The 26,282-nt window shown below is 36.0% G+C and overlaps 1 protein-coding gene across 3 annotated transcripts in view; it reads right to left on the bottom strand.

Annotated features, from left to right (window-relative positions):
- The window catches only part of esyt2a (extended synaptotagmin-like protein 2a), a 37,637-nt gene that overhangs the window by 3,532 nt on the left and 7,823 nt on the right, over nt 1-26,282 (bottom strand). Inside the window, exons 2-21 of one of the 3 annotated variants that reach the window (XM_048164009.1) lie at nt 21,740-21,781; nt 21,492-21,626; nt 21,097-21,173; nt 20,942-21,014; nt 18,307-18,396; nt 16,942-16,997; nt 15,224-15,344; nt 14,947-15,123; nt 14,781-14,863; nt 14,314-14,362; nt 13,016-13,105; nt 12,112-12,207; nt 11,788-11,889; nt 6,711-6,785; nt 6,258-6,344; nt 5,215-5,364; nt 3,254-3,642; nt 1,160-1,258; nt 921-1,052; nt 675-780 (exon numbers count right to left, since the gene is read on the bottom strand). In XM_048164009.1, the coding sequence (XP_048019966.1) occupies nt 675-780; nt 921-1,052; nt 1,160-1,258; nt 3,254-3,642; nt 5,215-5,364; nt 6,258-6,344; nt 6,711-6,785; nt 11,788-11,889; nt 12,112-12,207; nt 13,016-13,105; nt 14,314-14,362; nt 14,781-14,863; nt 14,947-15,123; nt 15,224-15,344; nt 16,942-16,997; nt 18,307-18,396; nt 20,942-21,014; nt 21,097-21,173; nt 21,492-21,626; nt 21,740-21,781 (2,229 nt within the window). Of the gene's footprint in view, nt 1-674; nt 781-920; nt 1,053-1,159; nt 1,259-3,253; nt 3,643-5,214; nt 5,365-6,257; nt 6,345-6,710; nt 6,786-7,898; nt 7,962-11,787; nt 11,890-12,111; nt 12,208-13,015; nt 13,106-14,313; nt 14,363-14,780; nt 14,864-14,946; nt 15,124-15,223; nt 15,345-16,941; nt 16,998-18,306; nt 18,397-20,941; nt 21,015-21,096; nt 21,174-21,491; nt 21,627-21,739; nt 21,782-26,282 lie in introns of all 3 variants that reach the window. The other 2 variants (XM_048164010.1, XM_048164011.1) reach the window with 2 other exon arrangements.

Here is a 26,282-nt window from a genome sequence, read left to right on the forward strand (position 1 = left end):
CGAGCAGCAGCGGATCTTTAATTATGCCACAGTCAAGCAGTGCTGTTTATCATATTAGATACATTTGTGTGTTGAAAGTTGGTATAGTGCTACTCTGTGCGTTCACTCGGCGGCTGCTATGAAACACTTGTTGCACACTGCAGTAAGCTAGATCGATATTAGTCATGGTAAAACATGGTACTCGCGATAAATCAAGAAAACAAGATTCAAACAAAAAGACTTAGGGCCAGATTTACTAACAGCTTTGCCAGTGCAAACCCTCTTGAAAGGCCAGTTGATGGAAGCTTTGTGAAGAAATTTCATGCTCCCTTGAAAAAGTATTTTTTAGTATTTTTAAAATACAAAAATACAGTAGTTTAAAATGAAGGTATTTGGTATTTTATTTTAAAATACATTTTGATGTATTTTTGCCCAACCCTGACCGTTATCCAACTGTATTAAATGTTTTTTATTTCTATAAAAAAAAGCAAAACGACAGTGGAGGAGGTACCCCGGTGGGCACCATAATGTCATGTAAGTTAGCATATTTTATGCTAATTTCACACTCACGCTCCGTCATGGCAATATCACGAGACAGCTTTTCACCTCGACGAGAAATCTCGTCACACCCCTAGTATTTATGGCATAAATGGTGTGAGGACTGTTTTTGATGTTATTAATGGGATTGATGTCACCTTTCCCAGCAGCCCTCTGTGTTTTGACAGGATTCCTCCTCCATTCTTCACGGCCACATCTAGAGTTCTTCTGTGCAACTCCACAAGTGACACGCTGAATTCAAACCTACACAAACACACGTGTATGCACAAACAGACACTTTAAAAACAGCAGAAACTGTTTTATTTGATACAAAATTAGAACTGATTTATAGAAATGCGAGAGCAGAATGGAAAAGGAAAAAGCTGGGGGGAGAAAGAACTGACGTTTGATCGTAGATCGGGTTCACCGTTTTCTTTATCGTGTTCGTTTTTCTGCGTCCAGAGCGGCGTTTATCAGGCAGCAAATACAAACGGACGTATGGATCAGAACCGCTTTCAGTAGAAGAGATCAGATTTCTACAAACACACACACACACAAACACAGAAATATGAATACTTTCATATTAAAATGTCTTTCAGAAGCACTGACAATTCAGATGCATCAAAAGTCAAATGTAACTTACCTGCAGCTGTGCACCACGACAATTAGTTTGTTTCTTTGGGCACTATGCCTGATGGTTAACTGAATTTCCCCCAATGGAGCGAAACCAGGTGAGGCGCCACTGTAAACACATAGACTGATTAAACTGTAGTTGTGGAGTTGCCATCTCATGAAAACATGAATGCATGAATGCATATCCTCCACTGAACCCAGACAGAAAGGTCAAAATTAGAGATGCACCGATACTAAATTTCTCGGTCGATACTGATAATAATTGATGGCAATTATACAGAATGATATCTGCCGATACAATAGTTTGATTTTCTTAAGGAAAAAAATCTCTCTCAACTAATGCTGGAAACTATACAAGAAACCCTACTGTAATATTAGTTGTTACAATTAACAACAAAGCCAAATTATTATATTCAACTGCTATTTATTTTCAGATATAATAATTACAATAATTAATATTTGTATACAACTCAGTTGCACATAAACACTTGTCTTTATGACAAATTTATTCAAACATACATATATAATTAACAGCTCCTCTCTAGTTTTTTATTGCGGTCTGAATAACTGTGAACACTGGATAACTTCCCTTAGGTAAATGCAACGTTATGTGACATTGTTCACAAGCTGTTTTACTGATGACTTTCCATGGCTGAAGCACTGATTGAGCATTTACATGAGACATGATTCATTTCAGTAAATTGTACTGTATCTTTCAACATACCTTTTGAGGTTAATGGACATGTTTAAAAGGCATTTTTTCATGATATTATATTATATTATATTATATTATATTATATTATATTATATTATATTATATATTAATTGTATTAATGTGGAAGAAAAGACTTACTACAGCAATCTGTCAAGTCACATTTAAGAGCGTCAAAATGCCATTTATTGTTTGCGTTTTGTGATAAAACAGACAGACTATGAAAGATGAGACTTTTTTCTTATCAGAAATATCAAAGCACAAAGCTCTTTGTGATTATTGGATGGGAGGTGCACTGCAAATAATGTGATTCATAGGATCAAATAGAGCCTGCTTTAAAGTCACAATTTTTTACAATGTTAATAATATATTATCATCATGTTAACTTTGAATGCCCTAAATTTAAAGGTGCAATATGTAATATTTTATGTCCGCTAGAGGTCGCTAGAGGCCTATTCAAAACAAAGGCGTAGCTTGATGACGCCAAGTTTGAGACCAGAATGTGGTCTTATTAGATACATTTGAGTGTGTTGAAAATTATATTATAACGTTACTCTGTGCGTTCGCTCGGCGGCTGCTGCGAGAGACTGTTGCACACTGCAGTAAGCTAGATCGATTTTAGAATATCATATTAAATGTTGGATGGCTTGTGTTGATAAATGGCAAGCAATTAATTTTAAAACATACTGTATCATAGAGAAAATTCTGTATTACTGTTACTAAAAATAAAGCTGCATCTGATTATGCTATGTAAGCTACTTGACAAAATAGTGTTTTTTCTCTGAGGCATGGTAAAGCATGGTACTCGCAAAAAAAAGAAAAAAAAAAGAAAATTAGACTTGAACAATAAGACTAAACATGTTGAGCTATATAACAACAATTAGTTTTCTGTCTATAAATATATCAAAACAGTTGTTCCCTTGTCTATTGAAACATGTAATATATTAAAGCGTCTTTGGTGTTTCCAAGGTTTCTACAAAATAAAACCGGAAACCGAGTGTAACACGGGTATGACGCAACTGACAGGCGACTCCTCACACGTCCCAGAGCCTTGGTTAAAATTGCAATTTTCTCACAATTTACAAATAGTTGGAAACATTTCGGATATTGTAAGTACTCAAGTGAACAAAATATATAACACTGGCCTAGTGGTTTTTGGATATTTTACTGCAAAATTCGTACATATTGCACCTTTAACAGAAGATTTTTTTTTTTCCACACACAAAGCACGAGTGGCAGTCTGACATGTTTTTCTACCCTCTTTTGATTGTCAGAATATAATCGTCCCTGTTCATCAGCTGTTTTTAAATAATCGGTCAATAGTGAAAATAATTATTGGCTGATAAATCTGTGCATCCCTACTCAAAATATGTTAAAAATGTTAAAACATACTTCTGTAATTGTTGTATTGTCCTCTGGAGCTCCTGGGCGGTGCTGGGATTGGAGATGTCAGATGCTATGCTGGGTGTCGGCTCTTTGTTGTTCAGGTTTAGCAGAGAGCCAGAAATGGCTAGGTTAGACGTGCTCCGCCCCGATTTAGCCAGACGGCTAGACGAGTCCTCCGATGGCCTGTTGTCCATTAGGGGTTCCACTCGTGGAGAGGGTGTTGGGGTTGGTTGGGTCCTGGGTGTAGGGGTGGGCTGCTGGGCTTTGGATGCCGGGGTGGGCTCTGAAACACTGGGCCGCTGAGGGGAGGGGCTGGGGGTCACGCTGGAGCTGGGGCGACGGATCTGAACTGAGGACGGCTGATCCGACACAGCCAACTTTTCCACAGAGAGAATCTGAAATGAACACATACAGACATGCCTTGGTTCCTGACGTTTTTCTTTTACAGTGTTTTCAGCACGTCAAGTCTACATGGACACACAGTACAGGCCAAGGTTCATTTGTTTATTTCTTTGACAGTCATGTTTAGCTTGCTCCCTTGGTCTTGATCAAGACTTTGTGTTTCAAAATCTACTAGAATACTAGATCTACAAAGTCTTGGGTCTACTAGAATAGGATTTCATGATTGAATGTTAAAAAAAACAAAAAAAACATTATGTTTCACATATTTTACATTGTTGCAGCACCTATCTTCCCAGTCTGTCAGAAACGCTCTGTTTAGTTCCAGTCTCTATGAAGCCCCTCCTTCCGAAAAGTCCAGCTTTAAAAGTGTGCTGTGATTGGTCAACCGCTTCGAGCATGTTTCGGAAATGTCACGCCCCTTACCATAAACAAGAGTTTCAATACACTACTAATGCAACTCAAGCAGGTCTCAACCCCCCTTTTTTTACATATGCCTTGGGCTGAAATTATTTAAATGAGGAATATTGTGACATGTATGTTCCCAGAAGAAAACGGAAGACTACAATAGATGTGTTTCAGAAACGCTGCTTACTGATATGGAGAAATATATAGCCTAAGTATAATATGTCCTCTTTAAGGCACTATTTTTTGTTGAAGCTGCTTTGAGACAATATATATTGTTAAAAGTGCTCAAAAAATGAAGTAAAAATTTTAGTAGGCTAGAGTCCTAATTGGTTTCAACAATGCTGTGGTCACTTCCTCAACCGGATGGAACTGGAATAAACACTTTGAATGTTGCGATCCTATCTGACTTATGATAGCAACCTGAATCGTAACAAAGCACTGTTCGCCAGAGGAGAACTGGCCCCCCGACTAAGCCTGGTTTCTCCCAAGGTTTTTTTCTCCATTTTAACAACTATTTGCCACTTGTTTGCCACCTGATGTCACCTGTTGGAGTTTGGGTTCCTTGCCGCTGTCGCCTTTGGCTTGCTTAGTTGGGGACACTTGACATTTGACTTGACATTCGATATTCAACAGTATTCCTGACATTTATTCAACAGTGCTTTTGATCTGCCTGCACTGACACTATTCTTTAAGAGCTGCTGTGCAGCCAAAATTATATACCAGTTATCAATGTAAAGCTGCTTTGACACAATCTGCATTGTAAAAAGCGCTATATAAACAAAGGTGACTTGACTTGACTTCCAGTTTAGTTTTTTATAGTATTTAAAGGACATATTCCTATTTCGTTTTATCTTAATTTTAGTTTCAATTTGTTTTCATAGTTGAGGAATCTACAGAACATTTTTGAGCCATTTACATGTAAAATATGTAAGACCTTTAAAATTGAGATTTACAAAACCTGATAGGTTTTACATTTTTAGTACAATTTACTTGAAACCATCAATACCAAGAGTAATTTAGACATTTAGCTTAAAAGATTTTTATTTTAATAATGAATATTTCATTTTTATATATATTATCTTTATTTTTGTTATTTTTATTTCAGTTAGTGCTTCAACTTAAGTTATTTTATTTTATTGTGTGTGAGATGTGTGTTTTACCCTAAGTGCCATCTTCATCTTGAGTGTAGCACCAGGTCCTGAGTTCTTGAGAGGAAATCGCTGATTGATAGTCATCTGATCCTCCTGCAGCAGCTTAGACAGAGGAAGAGAAACCGTCCCTAGGGAACACTCGTGTTTGTCATCCTTTACCTGCACACACACAAAACATCAGATTGTGAGAGAAATGTGTGTTAAGCACTGCAACTTCGAGTTTTCTCTGTGGCGCTCGCGGCAGGTTCAGAGAAATGTCCACTCAGAAGATGAGCAAGGTGTTTTGACAGCCTACACAAAACTCATGTCAAACTAGCATTTAACAATTAAGCTTGCTTATAGGCATGTTATAATGTCAATGTCAGTGAGGGACACTGAGGTACGAAATTTTATATCAGATTAAAGGAGAAACATTAAGAATGAAACTTACTTGACGCTTGAACAGTTGCTATATCAACAGAGTATATGCTTATATAATGAATAGTTGTCAGTACACGTTAAGTTTTTCTTGTGATTTTGCCGCCCGTCATGTGTACAGATACTTTTCATACATGAGAAGCACATTCAAATCTGGACACAGCGTGGTAATGAACAACAATACCATACCATGCTGACTTATGTAGACTAACTTTAAAGTATATTTGTTTATAATAGGCTATTAGGTTTGAATTTATTGGTCCTGCGCTGCCTATTGAATGAGTTGATTTTAATACATATGTCTATAATGGTTAATGTTGCTTAAGTGAATGCTTAAGTTTAATATACAATGATCATAATGCAAGTCAAGCACATTGCATGTATCTGACCTATTTTTAGCAGCATTCAGTATGGGAACTGCCTGTTCATAGATCAAGTAGTCTATTTCAAATGGATCACATATACAGACTCTCCTTAGGGGGCAGGGGGAGGTTTAGACTAGTTGGTTGCAAAATTCCTGTTTAATGTTAATGAAATTAGTTGATTTATTGGAGTTAAACTCTAAAACTTTTGGTTACCAGCCCAAATGTGTGACCAATAGGCCACAACACCCCATGTGTAGGTGTGAGTGTTACCTCGACTTCAAGTTCTTGACACTTTGGATTGTGGATCAGGAATGTGAAGGCCTCCTCCCAAACTGGCTCGTTGGTTTTAAATCGTGTCTATAATGAGAACGGAATGTAAAACATTTAACCATTAAATATTTAACAAAAGTGAAAACACAAAGGCTCTGATCTTGGAATTATTTTACCATCTTACAAAGTCACAGTGAAGTCTGACTTAAGCAACCTTGCAGCATCACCTTCGACAATCAAATATAATGCCAGTGTATTTATTTATATATCTATCTCTTTTCATGCAAATCCATTTCAATGAGCTTCAAACTATTTTTCATGTTTAAATTTGTACATGTAATAACACAATATGCACTTCTGAAAATAAAGGCAAATTAAATAAAGAGAAATAAAATTAAATTAAATAAAGAAATAAAATTAAACTAAATAAAGAGAAATCACTCGTGTGTTTACCTTGCTCTCAAAGGATTTGTGTCCCACAGTAAACTGGACGAATGGACTGGGCACACTGGTGACCTTTTTACCAGACTGGAGAATATACAAATGTTTATTAACAACGCTTCCACATTTAAACACGTACCAATACCATATCAACCTTAACTGCACTTACTAAAGCAAAGAACAATATGATTTAAATCAAACAAAGTATCACCTCAAATATGTAACAATCCAGAATACATATTTACACAATAATGACTTGAAATTATGCTTGGTAAACATATCATATTTACTCCTGTCTAGGGAGTTTATATGAACCACACCTGTGGCTTGCTGTCAATCGACATTTAAGTTTACTTTTAAGACATTTTAACTCATATAGACATTTAAGTCATGAATAAATGTTTAATATATGATTAATATATTACATCATTCTGGAAGTATAACAATAACATTTAAACATTACGTGTTAGCATGAGACTTACATTTGAATAGCATTTTTCGTATCAACACTAAAATCTGACAACAATTTTGAAAATGTAGCTCAAACCATGATTTGAAAATAAAAAGAAAGAAAACATTTTTTTGCACATTCTGTTTCTTAAAAAAGGGGACAATTTAAAATCAAGCAACAAGTATTTTTTTACTGATTGCTTTAGTTTAAGAAAAATACAATAAGCTTTTTGTTTCCTTTTTGACCGCGATAATCGACAGCATGCCACAGATGTGGTGGACGCTGAATTTGGAAATATTTAATTAAATATGAAAATATTCCAATATTATCTTAAATTAAAATAAAAAACATAAGCAATTTTCCCTTATGAATGGCATTTTCTAAATAAATATCAGGACTTGGATTAAAGCATGGTCTTATATGTTGCATTTATGTAAGATCATGTGTGTATACTTTTGATTCATAAATTGCTTGAATCAAATGCAGTCAATTCAGAACTGGGAAAATGAGATTGGAAAGCTGGCTGAGATTTACACAAGTGAAAAAGCCTCTGTGGCATACAGAGAGCCTGTTACTGTCTGAATTCAGTGAGACGCACACGCAGGTCTGCATGCGGTTAATCGAAGCGCACAGACAGCACACACGGTACCTGCTGCAGACAGATCATCTTACACAGTCACCTTGTGAGGTCTTTCTACAACTTTCTTTGTGTATGTGTGAGAAAATTGTGAGAAAACTGGTTGTGTTACCTTTATTGCTTTATTGACCGTACCCTTCTTCAGACCTGCATTGTTGAATTCTAAAGGATTGCGCTTATTTCCCCAAGCAGAAAAGGACATGACACACGCGCACACACAAACAAATACAAATACAGGCAGGATTATTAGGAGGATGGCATGCAGAGTTAAATTCATAATTGCACAAAATACACAAGACAAAGAGTACACATTCAAACACAACAAAATGAATGATGGTTACAGTATTAATGCATGGTTAACTTGATGAAAATGAGAAAAGAAGAGGCCTCTTTGTCTTTTATCTGTAGGATTGTTCAAATGTTGAAACAGTCCTAGCAAAACACAGCAGCACGGACAGGGTTTATTCATTTGTTTGACTAGTGATGTCTGGAAAATGGGTACAAGAGAGGACACAGTTCAGATGTCAAGGACAGTGATGAAGAAAGAATGAAAGAGAAATATAGATAAGGCAATCCAAAGAGAAACAGTCCAAACCACACTTCACTGAAAATCAACCCGCAACAAATCTGATTGCAGAAACGTAATACCACATACAGGATGCCTTCATTTACTTGAACACTCTCAGTCACAGATGAACATGATAAAATGAGGCATGAGCCGACACAGCTACAATTATACAACAGTTATTTATGGTCCTTGAACTTGATTGGCCAAGCGTGCTGATGTTATACACCGATCGATCAGGCGTAACATTATGACCACTGACAGGAGAAGTGAATAACACTGATTATCTCTTCATCACGGCACCTGTTAGTGGCTGGGATATATTAGGCAGCAAGTGAACATTTTGTCCTCAAAGTTGATGTGTTAGAAGCAGGAAAAATGGGTAAGGATTTGAGCGAGTTTGACAAGGGCCAAATTGTGATGGATAGATGACTGGGTCAGAGCATCTCCAAAACTGCAGCTCTTGTGGGGTGTTCCTGGTCTGTAATGGTCAGTATTTATCAAGCGGTTCAAGGAAGGAACAGTGATGAACCGGCGACAGGGTCATTGGCAGCCAAGGCTCATTGATGCACATGTGGAGCGAAGGCTGGCCCTTGTGGTCTGATCTAACAGACGAGATACTGTAGCTCAAATTGCTCCAGAAGTTAATGCTGGTTCTGATAGAAAGGTGTCAGAATATACAGTTTTGCGTATGGGGCTGCATAGCCGCAGATCAGTCAGGGTGCCCATGCTGACCCCTGTCCACCGCCGAAAGCGCCAGCAGCGGGCACTTGAGCATCAGAACTGGACCACGGTGCAATGAAAGAAGGTGGCCTGGGGTGGATGGCCGGGTGTGCATGCGTTGCTTACCTGGGGAACACATGGCGCCAGGATGCACTATGGGAAAAAGGCAAGCCAGTGGAGGCAGTGTGATGCTTTGGGCAATGTTCTGCTGGGAAACCTTGGGTTCTGCCATCCATGTGGATGTTACGTTGACATGTACCACCTACCTAAGCTTTGTTGCAGACCATGTATTCAGGAATGGTTTGAGGAGCACAACAACGAGTTTAAGGTGTTGACTTGGCCTCCAAATTCCCCAGATCTCAATCCAATCGAACACCTGTGGGATGTGCTGAACAAACAAGTCCGATCCATGGAGGCCCCACCTCACAACTTACACAACTTAAAGGATCTGCTGCTAACATCTTGGTGCCAGATACCACAGCACACCTTCAGGGGTCTAGTGGAGTACATGCCTCGACGAGTCAGGGCTGTTTTGGCAGCAAAAGGGGGACCAACACAATATTAGGAAGGTGGTCATAATGTTATGCCTGATCTTTGTATAAAATAGCACTGGGGCTTGCTTGCTGCTCACCGAAACGCAACAGTTGATTCTGTTTTTGTTTGAAAATATTGAACTAATTTGTGCAAAGCAAATAATATTTAAATGACATAATATTTAAAAACTTTTAAATATTATGTCAATATAGATTCAATATTAAATTTCTTATACAACTGTTGTATAAAAGAATATCACACTCGTTATCACTCTTGCTTGTGTGACTACTTAATTTTTATGTATTTCAAACAGTGAAGTGCAGAGTAAGACCAGTTTCAGTAACACTTCATTTTAGTGTCTTTGTTACATGTACTTACAACAGTAGTAACAGTAAATATGCACAGTTACAAGCAACTAACCTGAAACCAAACCATTCTCCTAACCCTAAAGTTAGTACGTGTTATTAATTAACATTACTCAGTACTTAATTGTATAATTAATTACACTGTAACAAGGACACCTTAAAATAAAGTGTAACTCCCGTTTCATTCAACATGCTCCCAAATTTGACACTCTACTACACTTTAAACCTTCAATCCTACACCCCTCAACAGCTACACTACTGTTCAACAGTTTAGAGTCTGTAAGATTTTTAATCTATTTTTCTTTAAAAAAACCAAAAAAAAACAAACAGTAATATTGTGAAATATTATTACAATTTAATTTTTTTTTCTATTTATTACAAAATTAATAATAATTAATTAATTAATTAATAATTTATTCCTGTGATGGCAAGCTGAATTTTCAGCATCATTGCTCCAGGCTTCAGTGTCATATGATCCTTCAGAATTCAAGCTAATATGATGATTTGGTGATCAATAAATATTTCTTATTACTATCGATGTTAAAAACAGTTGTGCTGCTTAATTTTTTCTGGAAACTGTGGTACATTTTTTCAGGATTCTTTGATGAAAAGAACGTTCAAACAAACAACATGTATTTGAAATAGAAATCTAAAACAAAAATGTCTTTACTGTCACTTTTGAACATGATTCTTATATTCAACTTTTAAAAAAAAGATGGCATATTATATATGTAAAAATACAGTCCCCAAACTTTTGAACTGTAGTGTATCTCAATGCAAAAGCTGTCTTACAGCCCTGCCGTCACACGTATTATTGCTGGAGTAACACAATCCCAACTGTACACCTGTTTATTATGGTTACAAACACGATCATGATGTAATCACCAAGGCTACGTTCACACAGCGAATGTTCAGGATTCACAAGCACATTTACTAACAGGTGCGAGTCTCAAATTGTCCTGTAAATACAACAGCAGACAGAAGTGGATCGAATAATGACTGTTTGGACATGTAATTTAATTTTGTCCATTTTGAGATTATCAATATTGATGAATAACTACTTCTTCCACCTGTCAAATGTGACCTCATCAACTGAAACAAACTTTTTCTGATTTTAAATCATTTGAAAGTGAATTCTGATAAAAATGTATTTAGTAAACGATTTTATTTTCAGCAATTTTGTGCATGTCTCCTTTGTTATCATATGGTATTGTGATGTGTGTGCCTTTTTTGCCATTTTTATTTAATAATTTTTCATAAATAGTACAATGGAGATGTGTATATGATAATACACAGCCAACCTGATTTCTAGATATCAGTATCATCGTTGGCCAATGAAAACTTTATCAGCAATATACCCATAACCACATCATAACCACATTTAGCACTAAACAGGGGTGAAAACCACATTCTGTTGCTGTGTGAACATAGTCAAAAATATTTCCCTGAACTGCCTCTGACACTCTATATTCAAATGCCCTCTTTAAAGGAAAAAGTACACCTTTGAAGTGCACTGCACACACAAAACTGGCTGCATTAACACCTCTAATACAGAGACTATTTATATCTATGCAAAATGCAGGCAGGGCCTCTGTAAACACTAGCATACTGACAGGATGAACCACGGCATAAACAAATGCAAACAAAACAGTCCTCAGAGTTCGAACACCATTACAGGAAGATTTTACATGCAAAAGGGAAGTTGAGATGTAACTATGAAACATTTGTAAATGAAGCAACCAGATGTTAATGCACCAAATGCAGGTCAAATGCAAGCAGAACAATCTAATGGAAATGCCAGCAGAGTGACTCACAAACATTGTCCTGTAGAGGGCAGAAGTGTTCTCACAGAACACCAGCCCGGCAGAGCGGCGCTCTCTCAGACACCCACTGCCCACGTGCCCCTCAAAAACACTCTTCACCCCGAACGACAGGAAATCAGATCAGAGCAGGACAACAGAAAGAAATAGAGGATGAAAGAACAAAAGGCAAAGTGTAGTAGAAGAAGTGATATCAGATGAAATAGGGAAGGTGGAGCATTGAGAAATAAGGAAGCAAGAAAGAAAGATAGTGGGTGTGTGTGTGTGTGTGTGTGTGTGTGTGTGTGTGTGTGTGTGTGTGTGTGTGTTTATACTCACTGGCAGATTTTTGGCAGAGTCCAGTAGCACCAGTAGTAATGCAGATGACAGTCCATCATTGGCCTGCCCTTTAGTTGCTTTAATGCTGCTTAAAACCTGAAAAGCAACACACGAAACTTTCATCAGTGTGTATGTGATCAACATTGTGGAGATCTTCCTCTAAAAAAAGACAAATCTTATTAAATATAGTTACTAGGGATGCACCAAAATTTCAGCTGCAAAAAATTTCGGCCGAAATGCTTTTGAAAGGTCCAAAATTAATGACTGAAACATGTTTAATTAGAGCTTCTCCATCCAATAATCGCAAAAAGCATTGTCCTTTGTTACTTATATGAAGCAAAGTCTCAACTTTAAAATTAGATTTATGACGCAATTCAAACAACAAACATATTGTATTTTTGTTGAATCCATTATATTTCTTCTATATCTTCTGTGTATACACTACTGTTCAAAAGTTTGAGGTCTTGAGGATGCATTAAATTGATCATTAGCGAGAGTAAATATATTTATAATGTAACAAAAAATTCTATTTCAAATAAACACTGTTCTTTTTAATGTTCTATTCATTAAAGAATAGAAAACAATGCATCATGGTTTTCACAAAAATATTAAGCAATGTTTTCAACATTGATAATAATAAGAAATGTTTAAACACCAAATCATCATATTACAATGAATTCTGAAGGATCATGTGACACGGAAGCCTGGAGTAATGATGCTCAAAACTCAGCTTGCCATCACAGGAATAAATTACATTTTAAAATATATTAAAATTGAAAACTTACTTTAAACGTAATATTTCACAATATTACAGTTGTTACTTTATTTTTACTGTATTTCTGAAAGACTTCTTTCAAAAACATATCATAATACTATGATGTGTGTAAGGGGAGTGTTATGTTACCTCATCGAGTTTATCAGGTGTAGGGAGAAGAGAAAGCCATTCAATCTTCAGGTGAAGCTTCCCTTTAGCAGTATCATCAAGTACAAACCACTACAAGCACACAAACACACACATGTAAGGGGATTTATTATATAAATATTTTTTTAATACGTTTATTACACAAGTTTAAAACGTTATACTTTATGACAGGGCCGTAACCACCATAGACATTGAGGGTAACAAGTCCCCCCAAATTGTTAGAAATGGCCAAATAGAAATGCCCTATATATCTGATAATACTAATGCTTTTCTGCTGCACTCCATTATGCACCACTCTGTTTGTCGTTAGAATGACAAAAAGTTTTAAATGTTACATTTTTTAGACTGGTCTGCCTCAGTGGTCTAACAGTGCTCGTCACTGTCAGAATGAATGAGATGGCCAATCAAATCAAAGAAGGCGGGGATTACTGTTCACAGAAGATGAGTGTGAATTCTAACATTATGCTTTAGTTTCAGTGAAAGAGTGAGCGGTAAGACGTAAGTAGCAAAACATTTAATATTTGACAACCGTTTTACAGAAAAGTGTTTTATAGAAATGATCAGCGACCAACAGTAATATGTAGTGGTGCAAACTACTCAACATTTTTTTGAAATTATCATTTTGAATTGAAAATATGCTAGTATGTACATGATTAATGTAATTCATAACCGAATGTGACAAGACAAGAAAGTTTTGCATTTTTTACATATTAGACTTATGGCTATAGGTGAATGTGTGCAAAAATATTTGCAAATAGTTTATTATTTTTACTTTTGTTATTCTTATTTCTTTTCATTTATTTCCTTAAGGCTCTTTTAGTTCTTTAATAATTTAATTCCTTTAAATAAAAAGACCAATAACACCCCCCACCCCCCAATGTTCAATGCATGGGTATGGCCTTGCTTTATAATAATCATTTATTAAAGGGATAGTTCGCTCAAAAATTAATATTCTGCTGTCATTTACCTATCCTATGAACCACATTTATGATACTTTTATGGTATTTTGTCATCTTGTCAGTTCCCTTTCATTTTCATTATATGGAAAAGAGTGGACAGGACATTCTTCAAAAATCTACTATTAGTGCTTCACAGAAGAAAGTCATACGGGTTTGGAATATTAAGCTGAGTACATGATGCTAAGTTACATTTTTTGGTGAACTATTCATTTAATCATTTTTTTCCTTTATAAACTTTTAGCTCAGATATTTAAAATACCAAGCTGAACAGATGTAAGACCAAAATAAGACCAGAAAAAAAAAAAAGAAGCTTTTTTGTACCTCATCTACTTTCTGTTCCTTCTGTAGTTCATCTACGTTGATAGTAAGACTAAAGAATACAGGAGGAGAAACAGATGATTAACACACACACACACACACACACACACACACACAATGGGTTTCTATGTTTTATGGGGACTTTCTATAGACATGATTTTTTTTTATACTGCACAAACTGTACATTCAATCCTCTAACCATAACCCTACCCCTAAACCTACCTATTACAGAAAACTTTCTGCATTTTTACATTTTCAAAATAACACAATTTTGTGTGATTTATAAGCGGTTTTCGTCAGGAGGACCAAAAATGTCCCCACAAGGTCAAAGATTTCTATCCTTGTGAGGACAAAACATAGTGAATAGTTGAACCACAGACACACAGACCCTGAAAATCTTTAAGTTAGGGTTCTGAAGTATGATGTCTTGTGATTATTCGATGATTGATTAGATCAATCACAGTCATTACCTTCCCAGAAAATCATCCTTATCTGTATCCTCATCATACAGCTCTATCTCCACATTCTGTCCTGGTTGATCGTACACAAATGCCTAAAACACACACATAAGCACCTCAGTTAGCAAATAAAAACATATCAGTGAAAGTCACACTTGTTCACGAATCAGCCCCTTACCTCATATACTTCGTTCCATTTAGGGTTTAACGACTCTTTGATGACTTTGGATCTGAAGAGCTGATTACCGAGCTGAATGACGCCATACGGGTCCGACTTTCCTTTTATCATACCACCCAGGAACGTGTCCTTCCCTACCAGGTCCTGTGCCTCCAGAAAGTGAATTCGCAGAACGCCCTACACCAAACACACACACGCATTATATGATAGAAATATTATGGGTATATATACATGTAATCATGTGTATGTGAAACATGCATATGTGTGCGTGTGTCACCTTCGGCATAGGGAAGCGGAGTCTGGAAATCTGTGCATCATTTACAAGTGGAATAGTGATTTTGTTTGGCAGCACAAGGTAACTGTATATGATATCTTGAATAATGCTGTCACACAGACCACTGTGGGCGAGAGAGAGAGATATTAGTATAAATGATGATGATGTCAACTAAATCTAAAAACAAATCAGTCAAATGCATTAAATTCAGTCTATCCAGCCACCCATCAATAAATACATACAGCTTCTGAAACTTTATTTTCAAAAGATAGTTTGAAGGGCTATTATATATCACAAGTTGTATGGACTACTTTTATTATATATTTTTGGTAATTTATGCTTGATAACCGCAGTTACCATCTACTTTCATTTTCACTGTATAGAAAAAAGCAGCCAGAACTTTTGGCAAAGTAACAATTTCTGTGTTCCACTAAAAAAAACTTTATTTTTGGGTAAACTATCCCATTTTTTGCTGGATCATGTGGGATAAGACAGTGGATCTAGGAAGCCTCAGTAAACATCCAAGGGGGCTGAGGATGACTTAAAACTACTTAAATCAAAACATTATTAATTATAAAATGTATATTATAATTAATATTAATGAATATATTAAAATGTTCCAGCTTAATTGAAATGCTGAAGACAATACATGTAATAATGCATGTATATATATTTTTAAGTCCCATATATATATATATATATATATATATATATATATATATATATATATATATATATATATATTATATATATATATATATATATATATATATATATATATATATATATATATATATATATATATATATTATATATATATATATATATATATATATATATATATATATATATATATATATATATATGTGTGTGTGTGTGTGTGTGTGTGTGTGTGTGTGTGTGTGCGTGTGTGTCTGTGTCTGTGTGTGTGTGTATTAAAGCGTCATAACGCTTCCTCCATTCTCCCCCCAGCAGTCCTCCATTAGTACTGCTTTTATTTAGGTTTTGTCATTTATAGTCATTGAAACCTCTTACGTCCCCAGTATGTTAATGACTAAAGCATTAGTTTTCAATTACTTTGCATTTCAGTTTGAACGTACTTCATCAGAGAGAAATCAAAGTATTCAGATTGATTTTTAGCTCTGATGTTTGAGCAGAAGAGAGCATGAAATATGACTCTTCTGTGAGGGTGTGTGTGTGTGTATGTGTGTCTATGTATGTGTGTGTGTGAAAGGGAAAATATAACAAAGGACAAGATCTCAGTCCCCACGCCTAAACCACAACACCAGCTCCACCTATAATATGACTATAAAAGGAGAGAGAGAGAGAGTGAGAGAGAAAGAGAGAAAGCAAGAGAGATAGAGAGACTCCTCTGGGAAAACACATTAAACTCTACATTGGACACACACGTTGATGGTAGCGGATCTTAGGGCGGCCTTTAAGATAAACAGGTTGTTAAGACCCCCTCATCACCATCACAAGTGGGTGTAACCGTGGATCCTCTGATGTGGTCTGACAGGAAGAGCAGCATTTCTGAGACTGGAGTGAGCGTGCATAATGTTTGTGTGAGAGACTGTTATCTGTGCCACCTCATAATACAAAATAGGTCATGTGACAGCATGTATGTGTTTCAAAGGGAGGCTGTCTGATCCACTTTCCATTTTCATGAAACTGACATAATAACATGACTACATTATATATAATGCATGCGTGTCACTCACTTTATTCCAGGGATGTCCAGCATATTTGTAAGTCCCGTCCAGTTTATATCCAGAAACTGAAAGAGATACAGCCACATTTAACATTGTTTAATACATTATGGTTGTAGATATATGCAAATGCCTGTGTTTGTTTCCTATAAAATACATAATGCCTCTTTCATAGCACTAACAAGGCCATATTATCATGTTAATATAACAGTAACTGCACACTTTTTCAGCAGTCATGGTTCTGGGAGCATTTTTCCTTCCATAGGAACCTCAAAAAAATTCTTCAGTAAAGAGTTTCAAGCCATGAACCGAACCAAACAACTTTGTTTTTAAGCAAAAGAGTATTAGGTGTAAGTATTTTATATGAAGGATATAAATTGTTATTTCCAGTCTTCAGTGTCACATGATCCTTCAGAAATATTTCTAATGTGCTGATTTGGTGCTCAGAAAAATGTGTTAAAAAGAATAACTTTTTTTAGTTGAAAAAAGTTATACTTGCTTAATATTTTTGTGGAAACTGATATATATATAGGATTCTTCTTGGATTCTTCAAGAGAACAGCATTTATTTGCAATTGAATTTTATGTATCATGTAAAAGTCTTTATTGCCACTTTTGAAGAACTTAATTCATTTATTATTTTGGATCAAGACTTCCAGGTAACTTAAAAAATAAAAAATAATCATACTGACCCCAAACTTTTGAATTGTAGTGTACAAATACATAAGAAGTCTACGAGTGTAGGAAGGCATACTCAGTTACATCATTCAGTGCCAAACAGAGAGAATTACTGTTAACATGGAATCATGATTGTTTTTTTGCTTCAAATTAAATGTTGTAATGTTGGTTTTGTTGATTTGGTCCAAAAATTTAACCCTAACCCGATTGTTTTTAATTAAAAATTTGTATAAATGCAATAATTCCAGAACCACAAAGAGTAGGCAGTTAGTGTTTAGTCTGATAAAAAGAAACCAAAACCTTCTCTCAATGTTTAAGATACTTATATGAAAGATAAAGAAGTGAGGTGTCCCTTAGATGAGTATTCTGGATCAAGATTTCCAGGTGACGAACAGCTGAGAATGTGATGAATGAATGAGACAGGTTTACGAGGAATGGATTTAGATATTTTTGAACAGTTTCTGCAGAGCAGGTCAGAGCAGTGTTCTGATTCTAAGAAAAAACTCTTAGTGGAGTAACAAGGGTGTGGGTTATTATTAAATAACAGGCACATTCTCATCATTCTTTATATTGTATGATTGTCTAACGTGGGCAATGTCAGGTATGTAGTAGAAAAACTAATCAGACACAAAGACACAATGAAAGTAAGTTCTGCAATATGTCTGTCTGTGAGTGTGTGTGTACTTGGTGGTTAACGTACGGGTTTCTTGAGGAAGAACACGGACAGGGCACCAATCAGAGGCATGTCTCCAAGCAAAGGGTCCATGATGACCCTTAATACCCCGTTAAGCTACACATACAAGCAACAAACAAATAAAAGGTAAGCAAAAAAAATAGCAGTACAAAAAAATCATATTATAATATTTTGCATTATTAATCTGACATTTAATCACATTTTTACTAATAAAATATTGGACAAGGAATTATGGGGGAAAGGAAGAATGAAAGTGAGAATTTCAAACTTGCTGGCATGAGCACTACAGCTGAATTTGTCACAGCATATGCATTAACCACAATCACATGCTTTAATTCACATGCATCATATATGCAGGTGACCTGAGTGCAGGGGCGGATTAAGGTCTACAGGGGCTCAGGGATTTCTACAGGCCCCCCACCCCCCAAATTATATACAATATGGCGGAAATCAAGCGAGCAAGAGAGAAAGCCTGTTTCCACCAGGTGTTAAGATGCGTTTTCAGTGATCCGATCACAAGTGGTCATCCAAGGGACATTACCGTTAAACCTGATATAACCTGATGACCACTTGCTTTTAGATTTTGTGGAGACACTCTGCTCTTTTTTGTCACACTCAACTAAATCATTGTCACTTTCAGTGCATGAATTCTATTGAAAGAACAAACTCATGTTAGGCGGCTTATGTTAATGAATATAGGCCTAATAGTGGCCTATAATATAATTTTTTTATTAGGAAGGGTGTTGTGCCATATCCCGGAAATGTGTTTTTGCAGGGTGGGATGTCTGCACGTATGTTGTATCACTAGTAATCATCATTAACATTAATGATAAAATAAATATCACTAATAGGCTAATGGCTACCCGAGTGAGGTGATTCAATCTCTGAGTTTTAATAGAGGAAAACAGAAATAAGTATCCGCTTGTTAAGTCATGACATAAGGAACGCCATTTCCGGGTCCAAGCCTTGACTCGATTCAATTGAGAATGCCATCGACGGCTGTTTATGAGCGCTATTTATTCATATTAAACATGAATCATTTTAAAAAGTTAAGCACTTTAAATACTTACAGTCTACACAACAGTCTCCGTGCTCATAGCGTCACAGACATTAATATTTTAACGATTTATAAAAGATGAATCATTGTCTGGCCATCTGGAATATTGGTATGGAGATAAAGGTTATAATTATATATGTGTGTGTATATTAGCAGCATTTGTTGTTTTCTTGTGGTATGAGATAGAGCGTTTGGACCTGGAAGTGCTGCCGCGTGACATCAGACTTAACCGAATGGCAGCGGATATTTGCACTAAGTGCAAATAGCAATAGATGCTATTTACATTAAGTAAAAACAGCATATTTTCTTAGCAATAGATGCCATTTACACTGTGCAAACAGAAATATATTCTATTTACACTAAGTGACAATAGAAGCATTTTCTTAGTGATATGCTATTTATTTTACACTAAGTGAAAATAGCAATATATTCGATTTACACCATGTAAAAGTACCAGTTCTTTGCAATAAGAGTAAATAGTAATTAGATGCTATCTATCCTTTATATTGGCAGATACTATTTGCACCTCAGTATTTCTGTACATTGACAGGATACAATAAGACTGCAACTCCGAATAAGTACTGGCTATATAAGGGGATTTTACAGTACTAATATTTACCTCTAAATTTATCTGTAATACCAAAGTATAACCACCAGATGGCTGTTATAGCCCTATATAAATATATAAACATGGCTGTGTACATTGATTTCAGACATAATTTAATTGTATTAGGTTTTGCATTTGGATATAGCCTATATTTAGACATTACAAGAGACTACTTTTTGTCAAAGCTGAGATTGTTTTTGTTTTTTGCTAATTTGTTAAGTTAATTTGAAGTGTCAGTTTTTGCATTTATTATTACAGTCAAATCTGGACACAGAGAAGCATTTTGTTACTCATACTAGCTAATAGCTTGATCAGTCACATGAAAGTAATAAGAGCATCGACAGTGCGAGATTTGGTCTGTGGTCTCACTTCCTGTATGAGAAACTCAGCAAATTGATCAGCGATTGACAAATTCAGATTCAAGTAGCTTTATTGGCATGGTAAAATGGCTTTACATTGCCAAAGGATTGGCAGCCTCTGATCCAATTGTGTTAAGCATTGTCAAATTTACAGGCAACAATGGGCATTGAATAAGGCAGTGATTGACAGCGCTCTGATCCAGTGGCATTGGGCATTATTAGATTAACAGTACTTCTACCTAGGTTAGCCTATCCATTAATCCGCCTCTGCCAGAGTGATCCTGCTCAGGACATTTCCTGATACCACCACCTCTCCTCTTATCTCTGTATTGTTTCCTGTAACATCTCCACTATCCTTTCCAGTTACAACAAAAAAGTTCATATAAATAATTAAAAAACTTCTGCTTGCAGATATAAGAAGGAGCTACCATTATCTCTAATGCCTAACTCTAATCTAACAGAGCAAAGAAGCTCTTCTGACATAAAGTTCATACTCATGAGGCTCCTGTTTGGTTGCTCTGATTGTTATCAGGGTAATGGGGACCAACTCAAATGTAAGCAACTTTTGTAAGCACAACACAAACAGGCATGTGACACACACTTGTCTCTCGGTCTTACCTGTATGCTCTTGATTCCTGCACGGCAGTAGTATTTCTTAATGTCCACATCAATTTCAGTGTTTCCGACAAAACTAGACAAAAACAGCAAAAAAAGTGTTTCAATAATGCCTATTAATGAGTTCCAGTGGTTAACTGTGTCTCTGTGTACTTTACCTGATCTGTAGGTCCATAATAATCTGTCGTTTATCTACATTCTCTGTATAAACTTTCACTCCATCCACCCTGAGAGGCTGCAGATAGACAAAAAAAAAAATTATATTTTTTGTGTAAGAACGTGTGTGTGGGTTTGCTAAGCTGTACAATTGGGTACAGCTTAGTAAAAATGTCAAATATGTTAAATATTAATTATTTAACATGGATGTCCTCAAAAATACAAAAAATATTTATAAACATATACAAATATAATGTGCTGTATTTATTAATTTTTTAATGTTTTTATGGGCATGCAATGCAACAAGTTCTTTTAGGGGAAAGTTTAGAGTTTGAGTTATGGTTTGACCTTTATGGCATGTCCTCATTTAGAAAGCTAGGTAAACATGCGCATGTACCTTGTCCCCCATGTCTATCTTGGAGAAGGTGAAAGTACTAAGGTGCGCATTGGCTCCCTGCACTGCCGGTTCAATGGTCTCTCTGAAGATTTTTTCTACAAACTGACAAATATATGGCCACATCTGATGCACAGTCTGTGGAAGAAAAAAAAAAGAGAGAAAGAGAGTTAATACTCTTGAGGAGACATTTCTGGGTTATCCTAGATGCAGATCTATTTTTATGAAACTACCCCACCACACTCTCATACCTTGTTGAGCCACTCCACTCTCTCAACATCTGGAAAATGAACCTGAAACAGAAAACAGACTTAATAATCAGAATGTTTTATTTTATAATGTGAATGGCCATTTTAAACACATTCAGTCTCATTGGGTCACAGTACATCACCAGCTGACAGTAACGCACATCACAGCTATTAAAATAGTTAATCATTCAATATTTTCATCCTCTATCAGAATGACAAGTTGATTCTCAACTGTAAAGCATGTAGGGAAAGGTGCACTGGTTCATGAGGTGATATAAAAGAGGGGATTTATACCAATTTTTGCTTGCTAGTTTGAGGTTTGTCACTCAATGGACTTTAGTGAGGGTAGACACCATATTTGATTTGATGCAATTGAATATAAGGCTGTGAGGGATAGTACAATCTGCTTCAATAAAAGGGATAGTTCACCCAAAAATTACAATTCTGTCATCATTTACTCACCCTCAAGTATTTCCAAACCTGTATGAATTTCTTGTTTTGCTGAACACAAAGAAAGATATTTAGAAGAATGTGAGTAACCAAACATATCTAGCCTTTTGCGTGGACTATCCCTTTAAATACCGTGCCTATGAAAATGTGTCATCAAAACATGTTTTAATCCTATGTTAGCTGCTTTTTATTGACAGAAACATTATGGGAAGGTATTGTGGAGATAGGTCAGATTTAAATCTTCTGCATCACCACGGCTGTCCACTAGGCCATGGCTCATAACTTGAAGGAACTAGTATTGTTCTGATTACTCATCATATCCATTACTCATTACATTGCCACATTATAATGACATAATCTGGCTGTTTAACTGGAACATTTTGTTACATTGCTGAAGACCAGCAAACTAAAGGTGCTAACAGAACATGCTCTCTCAATCTCTGTCTTCCATTCTCATAGACAACGATCGATGCAATTAGAAAATCTGTGGATTAGAAATCAAAAATCTTTTTTTTTTTTTTTTTAAATAAAATAAAAATAACAGGAAACAAATGATTTTCATGATGGTCCAGTTAATGATTCTTGACCATCTGCACTCTTCCACAGATTCTGACACAACACTAAACATACAGAATGGCTAGTGCAGTCCAGTTCACAAGTGAATGACACTTATGAGTCAGCTCTTTTAAAGAATCAGTCATGACTCATGAGTAATTGGTTTAAGTCGGTCTAAAGAGTTACTTGTGACCTGAATCAGTCGAAATGGTTCTACACTTAACCCATTTAAATTAAATACATTTTACATTATTGAATAGTAAAATTATATTTAATGCAATGTTAAAACATTTACAATTTTTCACTATAGCTTATATGGTAAGGTAACTTACAGTTAACCAATTAACAGTTTTTTACTGTAGTATTTTTACACTTTTTTTCTTTAAAGGGGGAGTCTAATGCTATTTTATGCATTCTGACTTATTTACAATGTTAAAGAGTTAGATTCTCTTGCTAAACTTGGCCAAAGTTTCAAAAAACGAGTTGACAGAGTATTTCTGTGCCAAATACACTCCTTCAGAGTTCGTACAAGTTTTGGAACGTTTTTTCGAGTATGGCCCTGTATTACGTAATAAAGGTCAGAATTCCTTGTATGGGCACTTCTCAGGAAGAGCACATGCACATCAAGCAGAGCGAGAGAGCAAGAGCACACCCATCAACGCGCTTCGTTCAGTTTTACAGAAGTTGTCGGCAGCCCTACACCAGACTTGCTCAAGAAAGATTTGTCACTTTGTTTTTAGACTACGAAATCAACAATGTCACCAAAGAAGTGTGTTTTTGGTTGTGAGGGAAAGATAACATTGCTTCCAAAAGAACCCAGCATTAGGTGGAGCTGAGAGATTTGTGCTCACGCATTACATTGATGTGCTCTCAATATGTGTCATTAAAATAACCATAGAAACCGCCTTTAACTATCAAAATAAGGGGTCTGATCGTTGCAATAAAATTTTTATTGTTTAAAATGAATAGAGAATATCTCGTGTTTTTCCGTGGCTCGAGCACTCAGGATTGGCACTTACGGTTTGATAAATAAGGCCCAGTTCTATTCTGGATTTACAGATCGTTTGAAACTGAAAGATGGAGCGGTCACAGCGATAAAAGATCTCATCATGAATTGGAACTGCAGGTGGTAAGTAAAATTTAATCAAATGTCTGTTTTGTTGGCAGTCCGCGAGTAAGTGCATATAATGCGAACAACACGAACGTACAATCAAATCAAAAATTACCCAGGGATAATGTGATGGTGTATTGTGCATGTTTAAACATTTGTTTAGCTGACATCAATAACTTCGCTGCGCAAAAGCTGCACATGCTCGTCACTATTTAGCTTTGCCCACGGCACGCTTCCAGGAGCTTGGCTGTTTTCGGAAAGACTCGGTACAGCGTATGTATCTTTTATAAATATAATAAAACTAAAGACTTTTTGGAGATATGAAGGATGCTATACTACTCTATAGGTACTCTAAATTAACTAAAACTGGCCGAAACTGATTTTTAGAATTTTTTTTTTACAGTGTAGAAATGAGAACTGTTAGTTTACTCATAATTAAATCATATGAAAATGTATACTCATTGGAACAGAGTTTTGTTTGTTTGTTTCTTTCTTTCTTTCTTAATGCCATGCCTGCTTGTATCTATTTTAACTAGTGAAATTCAGACATTTTAAAATAGATGATAAAAAAACCCTTAAAAAACATTTAAGATGGATTTTAATAAAAACCATAAAACTAAACCTGGACTGACTTTGTCACAACCTTGTTCAAGGGAGTTTTGTTATAATATGATGCTTTAAAGGGTCATGAAAAGCTCGAAAACTTTGTTAAAATAGGCGTGTAAAGCTCTGGAAAAGTGGGAGTGTAGAGAGGGGGAAGAGGGGAGAGAACAACCAATGAAGCACAGACATAGAACACACTCATTATACAGAATAATGAATATTAATATATGAGCACAGAGAAAATGACAACAAACTCCCAAGCACAAGGGAGAAATGCGAAAGAATATTTAAAAGGGCTAATTATACTTATTGAAAGATTATGTTTACGAGCACTGCAGTCTCATGATAAACAACACTTAGTTTAACACAGAAAGAATAAAGACATAGTTTATTTTTTTGTCCGTTTTTCTTTGAATATTCTAAATCAGTCTTTTGTCTATTAGAATAATCGTGTCAGCGTGTTCAGATAGGTTACATCACTGTATCAGTGTCCAGTTTCCACATATAATTAATTTGAAGAAGACTTGATGAAATATGTGTGCATGCACTACCGGTTGGAGGGGAGTAGTTTTATGAGTTTTCAACCTAAGCCGTCAAACTGACGTCATCTGAGAAGGAACATCATTCCAGACCAAAAGTAACTTTTCAGATTTTGATTAAAGATTACCACAACAAACAATTTTTTTTTCGGTGTATTAACTTGCACGGATTAATTGTTCACCACAAGACTAGTAATATGCACTAACAAAGTAAATAGGGTCAATTTTGATTTCATGCCGACTTTAACAAAAAACAAAACACCACAGTATGTTACCAAAAATAGCTCTGTTTTAAGTAGAAATCTGTTAAATTCCCAAACATTTCCTCCTTATTTTGTCAGCAGTTTCTTTGATTTTAATGGCGGTGTTCTAGTTTTGTCACATCAAGCTGCTTGTTCGCAGTGTAGACACAGTGTCTCTCTCTGGCTCTTCATCTTACTTTCATCAACATGGAGTAGAGTAAACTGTGTTCAGGAGAAAGGACCTATAAGGAAAGATGTGGCACAAAAGCATGTGAGCGAGAGATATGCCAGGAAAACCAAATGGAAAATCCCTGACTTGTCTTTGGCTCCATTTCTTTCTCATATTTTCCTGAGGGAGAAAGCCAGTCTATGACTCAAAGCTGTGTTATTTCCTGATTATGCACGCAGAGAGCAGACAACAGCTAAAGTTAGCCTGCTAATTCCCATAGCCTGTCAGACAGCAGTCGACGCTGATCTGATCTGATCTGATCTGATATTATAAAGACTGTATCTGTACTGTCTTAACACTGCCACAAACACACATACCTCTGGCCTTCAAAGAGCTAAGAAAGTGTTGATAGGGGTCAAAGTATCATTCACAGACACAACATTGTAAATATATTTTATGTTGCTTTTTATCGAACTGTCTGTTTTTTATAACATCAATCTCTAAATACAGTAAAAATTGACAAGAGGCAGAAACTTCCATGCAGTACTTCCAGTTACAATAATGCAGTTTTGACAGGATGACACTGGCAGCTAGTCTAAGCACGTAAAGCTGATTCATGAAGACATGTTAACATGCTGACCAAATGCAGTAATGTGTGGAGGATTTATGGGCGTAGGCATAAGATCTGTGTAAGATCTGATCTGTTAAGCAATGTCATTTCCTATCCCAGCAAACAACTTTGTCAGATACAAATCCTGTTGCCCAGTTGAGAAACAAACAAGCATGTTTAGAGAGTACCTGCAACCAAAAACAACTTCATATAGACAGATCTGACCTCATCTGACCCCTATATCAGGGGTTTTCAACTCTGGCCCTT

Source organism: Megalobrama amblycephala, linkage group LG17 (assembly GCF_018812025.1).
Source record: "Megalobrama amblycephala isolate DHTTF-2021 linkage group LG17, ASM1881202v1, whole genome shotgun sequence".
Taxonomy (NCBI): Eukaryota; Metazoa; Chordata; class Actinopteri; order Cypriniformes; family Xenocyprididae; genus Megalobrama; species Megalobrama amblycephala.